The sequence below is a fragment of the Ctenocephalides felis genome, unplaced genomic scaffold (assembly GCF_003426905.1).
Source record: "Ctenocephalides felis isolate EL2017-DRISC unplaced genomic scaffold, ASM342690v1 CF-g0.4_SCAFFOLD_01170, whole genome shotgun sequence".
NCBI lineage: Eukaryota > Metazoa > Arthropoda > Insecta > Siphonaptera > Pulicidae > Ctenocephalides > Ctenocephalides felis.
Genome location: NW_020537324.1, coordinates 84,508,861 through 84,526,085, shown reverse-complemented (window position 1 = coordinate 84,526,085; position 17,225 = coordinate 84,508,861). Strand labels below are relative to the sequence as shown.

The 17,225-nt window shown below is 25.8% G+C and overlaps 1 protein-coding gene across 1 annotated transcript in view; it reads right to left on the bottom strand.

The window, feature by feature from the left end:
• Positions 1 to 13,166, bottom strand: part of LOC113367844 (basement membrane-specific heparan sulfate proteoglycan core protein-like) — a 111,981-nt gene extending 98,815 nt beyond the window's left edge. The window contains exon 1 of the mRNA XM_026609421.1: positions 13,064 to 13,166. Coding sequence (XP_026465206.1) covers positions 13,064 to 13,133 — 70 coding nt within the window. The 5' untranslated portion in view covers positions 13,134 to 13,166. The remainder of the gene's footprint in view (positions 1 to 13,063) is intronic.
• Between the last annotated feature and the right edge of the window lie 4,059 nt (positions 13,167 to 17,225).

Here is a 17,225-nt window from a genome sequence, read left to right as displayed (position 1 = left end):
TAAACGAACTGTTCAAAAGTTACATTAGATATATTGAACAAATGGACAAAAGAGTTGTACAAGACTGCAATTCAAAAAACTATGTGTTGATTTTGAAGTACACCGAGTTGTTGTAAGTATTAATGTTATTAGAAAGTTTTACAGATTACTCAATTTTAAGCAAGTTTGATTAATATTTTATTTAAATTAGACAAATATTCTTAAAGTTACATGCGATATAACGAACAAATGCAAAGTTGCTGCAGTATAGAAAGTTTGACAATATTTGATAGCAGTTTTGAAGTATACCGAATTGGTGTATGGCTTTACGATCTGAGAAAAAAATATAGATTGTTTACTTTTTAACAAATTTGCTTCATATTTCTTTCACATCAGACAAACCATTTAAATGTTACAACAAATATTATAAATAAATGCATATATATATTGCAATATATTCGACAAATTTCATATTTTTATTGTAATTTTAAAGTATACCGAGTTATAGTGATAAATTAAGTATCATTTCTAAAGCCTATCAGAACATTTAAAAATATTCAAAAATAAATTCAAATATAAACGATTGTTTGTACAAAACCACGTGAAACCGGTACGCGATTTTCAACGCCAACCTGGATCTAGCCCTCGTTTCAGGTTGGTGTCAAACTTAGGGTACCGGTTTTGCTTGGGACACTTAATATAAACTCATATATTGCCAGTTTTGTTTAAAACTAAACATTATGCACTCAAGATGGATCAAACTAAGGCTTGAAAAGTATTAATTAACTTCCCGTAGGGTAAGTTATTGTAATGGGCCGAAAATCGGAATTGAAATTTTTTACATTTCTCGACGTTTTGAAGGTTTCTGAACATTTTTAAAGGGCATACATCAGAAAGATGGATGTGTGTGTGTGTGTGTGTGTATGTGTGTGTGTGTGTGTGTATGTATGGATACAAATTTTCGCCCACGTTTTCGGGCGTACGGATTAACCGATTTGAATGGTTCAAAAAACATTTGATTCCTATTGATAGGGAAAAGAGCTGATTAGTTTTTGGCAAAGGCAGGTCCAGCCGTTTCGGAGATACGGAGCAAAGAGTGCAGAAAATAGAAATCGAATTTTTGAGAGAACGAAGTATCCAATTTGAATGATCTAAAAAACATTCAATTAGTAATGATTGGGAAAAGTGTTTAGTAGTTTTTGGCAAAGGCAGGCCCAGGCATTTTGAAGATACGGAGCTAAATATGTAAAAAATGGCAATTTTTGAGAGAACTAAGCGTCTGATTTAAATGATTCAAAGAACGTTCTGCTTGTCTTAACAAAATAATTGATTTTGGAAAAAAAAAATTTGTTCATTTTGTTTTTTTTTTTTTTTTTTTTTTTTAGTTTTTTGTATATCGAAAATATTTCAGATTTTATTTTTTATTCTGACTATAGTAGTAATATACTTTACAAATAATTTCAATTCTGCAATTCAGTTTATATAATTCTTATATGTATTACACAATGTTACAATATTTTTAATAATCTATTTGAAAACATTCAGTATTCCACGAACATTTCGTTACGGTACGGGAAGTTCTAGCAATTTGCCTTAAGGCACAATGCCATAAGTGCCTCAAGACAGAATTCCACTTACAGCTAGTTTTTTTTTTTTAATTAGCTTAGATTTTTTAAATAATTGCATGGATACACGAGTAAAAAATCTTATTATAATAAATTAATCAAAATGTAACTATTACAATGCATTCATAACTTTAGCATCCGTCCCACCAAACTTTACTTTAAAATTCATTCGTGGCAAAACTTTTAGACTTTTCAACGACTTTTGCTCGACAATTGCTGATTTCATTTTAATGAATGTCTTTTAATTTCACATCTTCTTGTAATGGATCAAAGTAAACGATGATTTTGAAAATAAAAATTAGAATATTCTTACGAGTTAATTTTTACTAATTGCAAGTCAAGAACGTCGTCCGACAAAAATAATTAAGATGTACTAAAAATCTTAATGAATTAAGTACATATGGAATTTTGTACTTTGTGCGAATTAATATTTTGGGTCAAGGCGGTGGATTCATAAAAATTAGTGGCAAAAATAGTAATTCAAGTTTTATAGTAATACATATTTGCTAAGAACTTAAATATATAAATTTCCATCATCGATATTACATCATCCAAGTACAACTTTGTAGTCAATTTGTCGTCGAGAGAAATCCTTGAAAAGTGTTTTGCTCAAGAACGCAAAGTATTCAAATGTTGACATTGAAGAACTTAATTGAAACAATTAATTCATTCAATAAATCTCAATTATCAATCATCAATCAACATTATAGTGGACAGACCAACGGAAATTAAAAATACTGTGGGTTCTGAAGAAAAAGTGATTCATTAAAGCAACTCTTTTAGAAGATTTTTGATGATGACAGCGATTACAACATTGTATGATAAATTCACATTACGGATTAGAAGCCTGGACTCTAAGCAAACCCTGCAGAATTTTTCTTCGGGCACTGTGATGTAAAATGGCAATGGAAAATCTCTCACACTATTTTTCCCAGGACAGTACTACCCATTACTACCCATTATATTTATTTAGTCTATAATTTTTCAAATAAGACATGGTTATATTTCATGTTTAAAAAAATATATCACTGGTAGTGCAATTTACACGAGTGAATATTTCATAGGATCGTCTCGAAACTTTTCAAACTTTTTCAACAAAAAGTTTTACTCGAAGAAAACACTATGCAAATGGTTAAAAACAAAATAAAAAATTGGATTAAATTTAGATAACTTCATACAACTTTATATAAATATATATATGATAGATAATACAGTCAATTTGTTGAGAATAAAAAATGAAAAAATTGCAATTTTTAGTTAGATGTTTCGACACTTGAAATAAAATTTAAAAAAAAATCTAATTCTGTTATTCTAGAACTGCGGAATGACGTGAACTCTCTGCGAGTAAAATGCTCTAGAAAATTTTGTGTTAATTTTGAGCTTTTTATTTTTTACTCATAATTTTTTATTATAAGCTATCAAGTATTTTACCATTTTGCAATCCCGAATAAACATGCCAACTTTTGATGAAACTTGCCAACACACTTTAGTACATTTTTCTTAACAGATGACCTCACAAAGTCGACCGATTTTAGAAGTTTTAAATTCATAGTTCAACAAAAAGTCTTAATTTTTGAAAACTTGGGGTAAATGTGTTATTAAAATTGACTGTCGTCCTACAAATGTTATTAACGATTACAGTTCCAAAGTTTAAATTAACAAAAATAATAATTAACCACAAAGACTAAAAAATTGTCACAGTTTCACCAAAGCTCTAATTTGCACTTAGAAGCTCATAATATTGTACATACGTGGAATAATTTTTTCATGATACTATCACCACTTTTCGGCTTGACGTTGAGTTCTGGGACACTGTGTATATAGAAATTATTTATTTTTGTAAACTAAAAACTTTTCTAATCCCATTAATTTAATTTTCCGTATTCAAAATTTGTTACATTTTTCAGAAACGTAAAATTTCATTCACATTTTATTCAACGTTGTAATATTTTTATTGTAACTCAACATTTTAGTCAGCAACATAACATTTTTGTAACTTTTTTTCCTAATACAGTCTAACTGTTAGTTTAATATTTTCAATAACGCTTTTTTATTTGTTTAGTAATACAAAATTCATAAAGTAACCTAAAATGTTTGTGGTTACGTAACATCTTCATAACGTAAAATTTTCGTATTTAGTAGAGCCATATTATTATAAATACGGAACATTTTCTTGGAAATGCAACACGTTTTCAGTCATGTGATGTTATTACGTAACATAAACGTACATTAATAACTTATTTAGTAATGTGCAATTTTTATAGGTAAGATAACTTTTTGAATTTTTCAGTAATAACTTTTTCACTTCTCTCAAATTAGTATTGTAGCATATAAGATTTTCTAGTAACCTAATATTTTACTTAATTTTTATTAAATGTGCGTTTGTGTATAATATCAAAAATCAGTTGGATTTTCTTGACTTCGAATTTTACTTAAGGCACATTTCTAGAATTTCCCATACCGTAACAGAAAATTTTCAAAAGCTCAGAAAAGAAAAATTCAATTTTTCGAGAATTATGAATTTTTTTTACCACATTTGAAAAATTTGAATATTGAAAGAAGAGTGCCATTTTTGAAAACTTTTAATTTTAGACCGCCAAGTGGCATTTTTTTTCAACATTTTTTCTGTACTTCATCATGGGTCAACTAGATCTTACCCAAAAATATAATTGTATTATAATGTAATTGTATTCACAATAGTGAACATCTATAGCTCAAAGTGGAAAAATAATTTGATTTTTAGTAAGCGTTTGTATAAACTATTTTTTAGCTTGAACAATTTAAAGTTGAAACCTAGATACTTTAAATTTTCATAATGTTAAATTTCTGTTTGTTTTTGTATTTCTGTAAGCGAAAGACATCGTATATTAATTAATGCAAAACTATACTTTAAAATTAAAAATGTTATTAGTTCTGACAGATAAAATCATATATTACTATATAAAACTATATTATAAAATTATATAAAAAAAAATCTTCAGTAGGGTCCACTAAAAGTTTCTTAAAAGCTTCAAAGCCTTCAGTAAATAATTATCAACAGATTATAATTAATTTTAAATTACAAATAATAATTATATTGGAACGTGAATTGAATTTAGACTATGACTTGAAACGTTTGGAAGCTTGATTTAAAATTTGGTCGGTTGGATGGACACTTGGAAAAACTTTTGTTTAAATATATATATATATATATATATATACAATACATATATATATATATATATATACATATATATATATATATATATACATACATATATAAAATTCCTATATGATTCATTTATATCAATAACACATGTTTATCTGCTGCTGCAGCTCCTCCTAAAACAGTGCATGCACTTTGTTTCGAATTCATCTATCGTATCGCATACGATATTTTAGTTCAAAGAGAGAATATAAGGTCTATGAACTAACATACTACTACCATCATTCATATTTCATGTTAACTCCATAACGAATTATTACAGCTACACACTGAATACAACTATTAGACCTAGAGCCGGTGGTAGATAGAAAAAAGATAAGACAAGATAAGAAAAAAAAAACAAAAGCGGGAGTATGTTCGAGAAATAGATATATAGCTGGATTGCCCTTGGTATAAGGCAGGTTGTGTGAAAAAATCAACTCTATAGAATAATGATTTTTATATAAAAACCACAATTAACTAGTCGGACTGACAAGGAGAACCTCAGGTTTACTCTACTCGGATTTTGATAAATTTTAAAATAGATAGTGTGAAATTGTCAAATAATCGAAGTTTCAATTTTTCCATATTTCGATAGGTTATACCTTTAAAATAACATACCAAAATTTTAAATCGATATCTTAAATAGTTTTTGAGTCACAGCCATTTGAAGAGTATATATATAGTATATAGTATAAGGATCATTTTATCTTTAAACGCGTTTTTCTCGAAACAGCATTTTCCGAATTTGCTGCAGCGATTACTCAAAAACAAATGATCCGATCACTATCGAATTTTGTTTACATGTTCTATATATAGTTCTCCGTACAATAAACTATCGATTTTTTGATCGGACCAAAAATAGAATTTTGGCAGTCCAAAAACGACCAAAATATTGGGTAAAATTCGACTTTTTTTAAAAAAACGCCGTCAGTTTGTCAATTTTTGATTTTTTATCTTTATCGTAGTTCATTTTACAGACAATATTATCTAGTTTAACAAGATTTTTTTTTTTTAATTTCATCCACGTAGAAGGCCGGAATCATTGCAGCAGTGAAGGGCTTTTAAATAAGCATTTAATATAAATTCCCAAAAATCACCTTTTTTTGTAGGCGGTTACACTAGTTGTGCCCCTTTAAATATTATAGGTCTACGTGAAGTGGTTCAATCACAAAAAATATTCCAAGTTTTGTCTAATAATGAATGTGAGAAGTTTTCCCCCCAGCTCTCCGTCTATTTATCGCTATAACTATTAGCAAGTGTAATATAAGGAATGTGTTTTCGTCTGATATCATCTTAATTGTATCAGTTTTATGAACTTATAAGTTCATAGGCAATTTCTATGAACCGGCCGGAACATCAAAGGAAACGGAATTCCTTCTGTAACCGGACTTTGTGGTAATTGATTGATTGGTGGAACATGAAATGATGATATTTACTAATTATTAAGGTAAGGGTTGGCTATCCTTAAGGTTTTTTTTAACTTTCCCCGTAGTTATAGTAATGAGTCAAAAATCAAAAATAAAATTCATTGCATATATTGATGTTTCGGAGAGTTCTGAACATTTTGACATAGCAAAAAAAAATAAATGCGTGTCTGACGATCTTTTTTTAGATTTTATTTTACACAGAAAATAATATACTTGTTTTTGAATCAAGATTTTCACAAATTCAACAATATGAAAAACTTTTGTTAAAAATTAATTTTTGTATGGAAACACGTTAGAATTTTATCATACGTACTATGTAAAATGTCTGAAGACATACAATATTATTCGTATGGAATTTAGTGTGGTTTTTTTAATAACAATATTTGTGCGAAATCGAGGTATAATTTTTTCGAATGTTCTGGCTTCAATCTCTTTAAATGACAAAAAATGACTTTAAATTGACAAAAGTAAAATACAAGCAACTCCTTTTACGCCAAAATACTATTTATTATAATCAAGGGTTGTCTATCCTTAATATTTGATTTTAAATTCTGAAAACCAAGTTTCTTTATTTTAATCTTCCATAATTTAAAATTAAAAAATGCATAGAACTCTATTTTAAAAAATTATTTATTTTTATCAAAGGTTGACCACCCTTAACTTTTTTTTACATGATTTCAGTTAAGATTTATTTGAGATTTCGACAATGCTTGAAGGTTATAAAAAATTATTAATTTTTATCAAAAGTTGTCCACCCCTAACTTTTTTTGACATAATTTTAGTTAAGATTTAATTGAGTTTACGAAAATGCTTGAATGTTATTATAAAATAACAATTTATTTTGATCAAGGGTTGTCTACCCCTAATTTTATTGTTAAATTTTGGAAGCATTTTTTTTTTTAATTTTAATTTTCATAATGTGACATTAAAAATGCATATTTACGATTATCAATTTTCAACCTCCTTCCATAAATCTATTTCAAAATAGTCATTTTAAGTAATCGAATAATTTTTGACTACGTTTTCGAAATTTTCTGAATTTTATTTCATATTTAAAAACCTTAAATTTAACTTAACTTAATAACTTAAATAACTTAATTTTATCAAGAGTTGTCCACCACTCCCGTATTCCCAATTTTTGCAAAAAAAAAATGAGAGATTAAATAGTAAAATCTGGAGATACAACAGTTTTTGATAGGAAACTATAGGCACCATACAATTCTATGGCAAAGCTCTAAAATTTTCCACTTTTTATTTTTTTTCAATATAATTTAAAAAAATGATTGAGAGCGCTGTAATAATATATCAAAATCTTGAAACTTTAAATGTGCCAATTGAATTTAAATAGAATCAATTTCAGATTAGGTTGTTTTTTGCAAAGACTATTAAGGGACATTTATATGTGGTGTGCTTTGCAGTGGGTAAACTTTTCACATATTTTTTGTTCGATGATCCTTTCACTTATGCACCATATTTGCAATCAGTTATTTTTATACTATACCTATTATACTAGAAATATTTTTTATGGCAAAACAATGTTTGCTGGGCCAGCTAGTATATATATATATATATATATATATATATATATATATATATATGAAATAAATTTATAAAACTATTTCAATAAAACAAATCCTATTTCCGAACCGCATTTCTCATATAACGGCGTTAAGTTCCCATGCGACCGTTGCATTCAAATTCAAATCTAAATCTTTTACATTATATATAATATATACAAATATATATATATATATATATATATATATATATATAGTATGTATAGGTATTTGTATATATTGTATAAATAGGAAAGCGCATTGAGACCTGAATGCATCCAGTTGAATAGAAATTTTAAAGGAATTTTTCCTTACAAGGATTCCAATTTTATATTGGAAGGATTTTCATTCAAATTCAAATGTGCCCCTTGATATATATATATATATATATATATATACTTAATTTTTTATTTTTCATAAAGTGTAACTTAGCATAAAATAAAATTCAAATTGCCCTCTAGATAGAGAGTTGTGCTTAACTATCCGTGCCGGGTGGGATAAGGGGGCGAAACGTCCTAATGGCAAATTGTAAAACGGCAAATGGACTTATTGTCGTCCTGTCAGGGTAATGTCGCGTTAACTTGCGAAACTCTACGACGACATCGTATAATAATAAGTAAATGAGTGAATAGATGCAAATATTCTAATGTAAAAGGTTTTAGAGTTTAAAAATAATAGGAGAGCTGGGGTGAAGTTTATAATATAAATTATTTTCCCGAGCGATATATTTTATGAAGACTTTTAAATCATGTTCTATATCTATGAAATTACGTTTTGAGTCATGGCTGTAAAATATAAAATTAATTATGGCTTATCTTATATATAAAAATGGAGCTCTCGATCAAATGATTCGCTAAAACTCGAAAACGGCTGAACCGATTTGGCCAGTCTTAGTCTTGAAAAAATTCGTGCTAATCAGTAGGTTGTCGCAAAGGTGCGATAATATTTTAAAATCGCGTAGAAACTTTACATTTTTAATTTGAATTTTTTTGTGAAAGCATAATTTAAATAAAACAATGGACGGTGGCAAATACGTTAAATGTCAAACGTTATAGACAGATGATGTTCAATTGCGCTTAATAGGATGTTTTACGTGAATATCATTTAATTATTATCAAACTGTAGTAAGTAGTTTTGTTTGTAGCTATATTTATATACAAAAACGTGAGTAAACGAGCCGCAAGTGTTACTAGTAACTCAAAATATCAACTTTTTTTAAATATTAATATGAAAATGCACTTTTTGGCATATTTTTCTCAAACACGGTGCTCTGAAAGATCTCATTTGTATAATTATATATTCATTGGTATTTATAAATTATTTTTTATTTATGTTATTTAAATTCAGAACCTAAATTGGGTATCGATCAAATGGACATTTTGTCGAATAACATTTTCCCAGTTATAACTTCCTAGAATTTATCGAAGAATAGATAGTAATATATGAAGGTCCGGGGTTGAAAAGGTCCACCACTGATGTGTCAAAAACCAGTAAATTTAAGCATTGTTTAACAAAGATATTTGAAAATAGAGGGAAAAAATGTACAACCAGCTATAACCTCAATTCTTATGAATTTGCTATCGGGAGATAAACAGTAATCTTTGAAAATTCAGAACAAATGTATTTTCTTCCGTTGGTAGTTTTTTGGCATTAGTTAAAAATGAAATTATTTTGTAAAATACCTTTAAAATTAAAATAAGACATTAAATATTTTTGCCACCTGCCCGTTTCAAGTTACCCCGCCTACAGGGTAAAAAGGTCTAGATAACAAATTTTTGAAAGACATCGAAAAAGCACATTTCCACAATGATGAAGTACCTGGCAGTTTTACTGATCGTAGACAGCTAATTGTTCGTTTGAAATGTGTTATTTGTTGTGATATAATTGTTATGGTTTTCACAATATAGTTTATATTTGCTCAAAGTCAAATTAAACCTTTGTGTCTCGCCCTGCTCTACATATATACTTTTTATTAAATTTACTTTAATTCATCTAATGTTACTTGAAACTTTTCAAAAAGCAGGTCAAAGAAGAAATACTTAATTCATTTTCTATCTCTTCTCGCAGAAATTTGAAAATTTTGTATAAGCTCAGTAGTATTATTTACAATTATACACAAAATTCAGAATCCAAAAAGAATCTGAAAAACTTGAAACGTAATCAATAAGTGTATTAACAAAATATAAACAAACTAATAGGGTTTATTGTTTTCATAATACCTCACTGTATGTATATAGCATTCAAACAACACATCCTTATACACAAGTATTAATATTTTTGATTCTCTAGAAATTGTTTAGAATATACCTTACTTAGCAAAACAACGTTTGCCGGGTCAGCTAGTATATATATAAAAATATTACAAGAATTTTACCAGCTTTAAAATCAGTGTATATATTATTAGTTATTGATTTTTTAGTTTTTGTGCTAATTCATTACGCTCATTAAATCCAATCGACATACACAAATGAAGAAAAAATATAAATAGAAAAATATATTTTCTTGTATTTTCGATGTGATTTTAATAAATTGCTGTCGCATTATCAGATTTGTTGGATCGATTCATGTTGCGTGGTCACGATTTGATTTTTCTAATGGAATAAATATGTTGTAATACATCGAATCGAATTATTTTATAAATATACATATAAACATACATAAATATACACACACATATATATATATATATATATATATATATATATATATATATATAAATATATGCAAGTATGTATGTATCTATATAATTTTCGTTCAATGATTTCTTCATCTTTCCTTCTGCATATGCAAAATTTTCATTTCTAATATAAACAATGTCAAAATGAATAATTTAACTTATTCATTTTGTCTCGTTTGAATAAAATAAATAATATACGAAAATATTTAAGAAGTTCTTTATTATTTCTGGTAAGAAAAAACAAAATTATTATGCACGGATTTTTTCATATTTAAAACAAAATGTTGCTGGTAATATCCAAGAAATTTTGTTTTATGAAAATTATATTTTAAATTTAAAATATTTATAATTCACTATAATATTTGTTATAGAATTACTTTTATTATTAACGACATTATATTTTGAATTCAAAATTTGTTTAAAAAACATATTTTTAACTTAATTATTTTTTAATTAGTTTAATCAAAAAGGAATTTTTATTCTCTTTCATGCATTTTGTTATTTTATGTTTGAATGAAATCAAGAAATACATCTAGTTTTTCCAGATATATAAATTATTAATTATCATCAAATAATTAATTATTTAGGTTGCACTTAAAAGTTCATAATTTTCAAAGTGCATGCAATATTTTTTTTATAATTTTTTTGTATCACTTCGTTGAGTTCTGGGACACCCTGTATATATATAATAATTACGGAAGATTTTTTGTTATGAATTGCAAAAATAAAATTAATTTTGTTATTAATTTTTATTTTAACGTTACGATGAATTTTGTACTTAAAAAAATCGATTAATTCAATTATTCTATTTTATACTTTAATAAACATAGAGTGAAATGCACTAGCAAAAACCGTATCATTTTTAAGTTTTTATTTTTTACTTGATTTTTTTATTATAAACCTATCAAGTCTTTTACAATTTTACAATCTTGATTAAATGCACAAACTTTTGATATAATTTTCCAATACACTTTAGTACATTTTTTTACAAAAACGCCTCTAAAAGTCGATCGATTTTGGAAATTCTGAATTCATAGTTCAACAGAAAGTCTTTAATTTTTGAAAACTTGGGATAAAGGTGTTATTATTTCTAACTGTGATTTTAGAAATGTTATTCACGGTTACGTTTCCAAAGTTTAAATAAACAAATTTAATAAAATTTAAACACAATAACCGAAAAATAGATATAATGTCACCAAAGCTCTAAGTTGCACTTAAAAGCTCAACTGCATGTAATATTTTTTTATATTTTTTGTCTAACACTCCGTTGAGTTCTGGGATACCCTACATATATATAATAATAACGGAAGATTTTTTGGTCATAAATTGCAAAAATAAAATTTATGTTTTGTGAATAATTGTTCGCGCGAAAAATATGGGAAGAAATGTATTTTGAATTATAATAGGCTGAATCTTTTTTCATATATATATGTATATATATATATATATATATATATGTATGTATATATATGTATGTATGTATGTATGTATATATATGTATGTGTGTATATGTATATATGTATGTATGCAAATTTTCTGCCAAAAATAATGTCGTCACGTACCCTTTTAGAATAACTGTTCTTCCGCAAGAACGAATTATATAAAAAATAAAATATATTCCTATTTTATTATATATATATATGCATATATATATATATATATATATATATATATTATAAATAAATTTTAAATTTAAATAATGTAAATGTAAAAAATGTATTAAACAGCTTCCAAAAAAGAAAATATCCAAATTGTGAATAAAATTTAATATGAAATATAAAATCCAGTTTAAAAATTTAAATATAAAAAATAAAAAAGTAAATAAAACTCGAAAAACTTACAACAAAAGTACAAGTTTTATCTTAAAATTTTGATTCGCATCATAAGAAGTTCGAGAAATGAATTCGTATATAAAAACAGATGATTTATAGAGAAAATCCGTTTTATAAAATAATTTATAGAGAAAATATTTATATAATATTTTTATATACAATCTTTTGGAAAATGTGTAAACTTTATTGCTTTCGGAAACTCTTTAAAATGTATTTATTCATATAGAATTCAATGAAAAAGTGGAAAATGCTCCAAAAGATTAAAATCAGAATAATAGTAAAATATAATATTTATTAGTAGAATATAATAATGAAACAAATTATAAAATCATTGTTAATTATAAATGTTTATGATATTTAAATATAAAACATTCCAAAAATTCTATTTATATTTTATAAAAATTTTATAAAAATAATTTTGAAATAAAAATCACATCCAGCCCATTATAGTATATAATGTGTTTATATTCTCTATAAAAGATCTTTAAAGCTTTTTTCTGGTTTTAAAGTAGAGTGAATGTATGTAAAGATGGTAGGAGAAGAAAAAGAGCATTTTGTAATGTTAATGAAATCACAAGAAAATTTCACTTCATAATATATTGGCTTTTTACAGGAGCTTTTAGTACGGAGGTTTTTTGGTACTTTGGGTAAAAGGTGGAAGAGAGACATTTATAAATATATATGTTTATATATATATATAAATGTGTGTGTGTGTGTGTGTAAATATAATTATATATATATATATATATATATATATATTATAATTTATTTATTACTCACCTGAAACAAATTCACAAATAATCAAACAACAAATTAGCAGCAGACCACTAAATGTTCTTTTGGAGCCCATGGTTCCAAAAACTCAGTTTTTTTTCCAAATTTTAATTACACCATTGAATATAAATTTTATTAATTTATAATTAAACAAAATAAATTACAAGTTTTTATCACTTTCTTCACTTTTGTTGTTGTTTGAAAACCACACTATTTAAATAGTAATATAATAATATTTATTTTTGTGAGAAACAAAAGAAAAATTTTATAAGAAAAAATGCAACTCAAAAAATTAAAGAATAAATAAAAAAACGTATAACCCTGAATTTTTTTGTTTATTTATTATTATGATTTAATTTATTTTATAGAAGTTCATGTTTTTGTATTTTTTAATAGATATTCAAAAAAAACTTGAAAAAAAGTCCTAGTTTAACTAGAACAAAACAAATGTCGAGAATAGTGTTGAATTGAATATTTTTGAAAAAGATCAGTCGAGCCATTTTTTACAAATTTATAAATAGTAGAAAAAAATTGTTACATATTCACAAACTCGAGTAGATGGATTTTAAGTTCCAGAAATTATACTTAGGTTTATAAATTATTTTCTGGATATTATCTATAAGATTCTAGTTTTTTTTTAAACTGGATTTTATATTTCATATTAAATTTTATTCACAATTTGGATATTTTCTTTTTTGGAAGCTGTTTAATACATTTTTTACATTTACATTATTTACATTTCAAAATAATGTTGAAAAATTAATTTTTGATGTTGAAATATTTTGTTTTTACAATTTCTGAAGAAGGGAATTTTCCATGTATACGAAACGTCTATAAAATATTATATATATATATATATATATATATATATATATATATATATACATACATACATATATATAGAGTGTATGATGAAATTAAAAATTAATAAAGAAACAACGAAGGCATTCCCCGAGCGTCCGAAAATTAAACCCTAAAATATTTATTAAAACAAAAAACCATGGATGGCCACATTAAACGATTTGGAGAGCACGAATAGAACCCTTTTAAAATTCTCAACTAATCAGAAACAAAATATCATATAAAAATTACTGATAAAACAATTACTAGTAAAAGAATTCTTTGCTCTTAAAATCAATTGTTTAGTTATCAATTACTATTAATAACAGAGCCGTATTGTAAATAAATAAATAATAATTAATAATTTATTCATTTGTAAATAGATGATGGTGGACACAAAGCCTATTGGCATATTGTTGTTTCCGGTTATTGATAGGATTTTAGCATAATTTTCCGGAGGATTTGCAGAATTATTGACATTGCTGCAACCGTATCCAAATACTACATCAATAATTATAATTAGAGGAATATCGATTTGTATTATGAACATATACCTATTGGCAAGTTGGTAAATGATAGATACAAAACTTTATAATTTTTGCTCACAATTTTAGATAGAAACTACATTTTAATACAAAAGTTCTAAAAATTTACAAGATTTTCTTTATCCTGTTTGCAAATAAAGTATTTTTTCATCCGAAATATTTGTTTTTAGAAATTTCACGTGTAAAATTACATTTAATTTACAATTTACCTCTGAGTCAAGGTTTCCTAAGAAATTGCAAATTTTTGAAATTTTGCCAAAAGAATTTTAACTGCAACCGGTGCAATGTGTTGCATAAATTGCACTTAATAAAATTTTATTAGATTTATAAAATACCAAAATAGATTTTCAAGCATATAACTATAACTAAATGAAACAAACATTATATAAAGGTAAAAAATTATATAAGAGTTAATGTGATTATTAATAGGAGAGCTAGTAGAGTAAGTTGTAAACTTAGAACAAATGTTCTTTATCCTATTTTAGTGTTTTTCAGTCTCAATAGAAGGTCTTAAGTAATTATAAGAACACTAATTGTAATATACGTACTTTAAACCTTTAATATTTTTTCGTTATATTTTTTGTTGAAAACTTTTTCTGATTTTTTTTTGAAAATTTAAACGCGTATATTTTTTTCTTATCACATTTATTTAAATTAATCAGGTTTACCTTTTTTCTATATCATATATTCAAATAATTCGTATCTAGATTTAAACCCAAAGGTAGATTTACGAGCTATAGTTAGTGGCGCACTCTATGAAGTGCGGAAACAATTAAAATTGAAGTAATGCTATTTTTGCATGGTTATAATATTTTTTGAAATATTGTTGCAATTTTACATGATCCAAATATTACTCGAATTTTAATTTCATAATAGTAGATAAAAATTTAAAAAAAATCTGAACTTTATATATTTGAAATAAAGCGTTTAATATTTTCTTATTATATTTTTTTGTTGAAATAATTTTGTGATTTAGTGGAAAATTTATTCATCCAAATTAATCAAGTTACCGTTTTTCTATATTATATATTGATTTTTTTTTCTAAAAATTGAATTTAGTAGTGAATTTACGTGCTACGGTTGGTGGCGCACTCTATGGAGCGGGAAAACAATTAAAATCGAAGTACTTAATGGCAATTTTGCATGGTTACAATATTTTTTAAAAGCTTGTTATAATTTTGCACGATCCAAATATTTCTTAAATTTTATTTTCATAATAGTAGGTTAAAAATTTTAAAAAAAATCTAAACTTTATATATTTAAAAAAAAGCGTTTAATATTTTTTTATTATATTTTTTTGTTGAAAATAATTTTGTGATTTAGTGGAAAATATACTTATCCAAATTAATCAAGTTACCTTTTTTCTATATTATATATTCAACTAGATCTTATCTAGAATTGAACCTAGTGGTGAATTTACGTGCTAAAGTTAGTGGCGCCTCTATGGAGTGCGGAAACAATTAAAATTAAAGTAATTGTATTTTTACATAATTCAAATTTTTTTTAAAAAATTATTATAATTTTGCATGATCCAAATACTTCTCGAAATTTAATATCATAATTGTGGGTTTATAATAATAATAATTCCAAAAATTCAATAAAAAAAATCCAAACCACTAATATTTACAAACCCTAAAGTATTTTTTCAATCTATTTGAGATTATATTTACAAAAACGTTTAATTTTCATAGATTATTCTTGTATCCTGATTGCAAAAAAGTCTCGAGAGATTTTGAAGGTCATGACCTTGAATACTCTTTCGACAGGCTTTTGTATCGCGCAAAAATTCGCAAATTGAGTAGAATTTGCTATATATATATATATATATATATATATATATATATATACATGTCTAGATGTATATTCCAGTTCCGTATTATTTGCATCCGGAAACGTATGAAGCATAAATTGAGTGGCTCATAAAAGATTCAGACAGGGCCGGAACGTCCGGCGTTTTATTAATTAACTTCAACAGAGAATCGGAGCCACCAGGAGCATCAGGATTCAATTTCATTTATTATAAACCGAATTATACGCACACGCACATACGTACACACACCAGTATATATACAAACATATATACTCGTACACTTTTCGCTAACGAATGAGAAAATCTATATACGAAACGTTTGATATTTTTAATAACTAAATTCAATAACCAATTAAAGTTACAATTTTAATTATAATAATGATATACGGGGTTTGATGTGAAACATTGTGACATCATGCAACATTGATATACTAAAGTGCTATCAAATGCGTTAAAATGTTCAACTTTTCATATCCGGAATGTTTAGGTCATAACAGCAGACTTTAGGTTATATGAAAATTGTTAAACAAAATTCATGTCAAATTATCGAAAAATTTGTGTTATGTGTACAACTTTGCTTCCGCCGTTTTCTCTCAAAATTTCAGGCTCTATTGTGAAGAAATTGTAGGAAAAAATCGGCGGAAGCAAAGTTGTATACCATATATATATTAAATTAAACTTGAGGGACGCCCATTAATCATGTGATCGATTTTTTTAATTATTTTTGGACCCACCTGCCCCTTGATGATACAGAGTAATATTCAAAATTAACATCCCCTCCCCCACCAAACACCACGTGTATTTTTAGTTACGCAAAAAAATGGAAAAATTTTTGAATTTTTTTGAAAATGTTTTTTTTTTAATTTAGATAAAAAATAAGTACACGTGATATCTTACTACATCCTTCCCTTCACGTGTTTTTCGACAAAAAAATCTTTGCCGTTTTTTCTTAAAATTTCAGGCTTTAATGTAA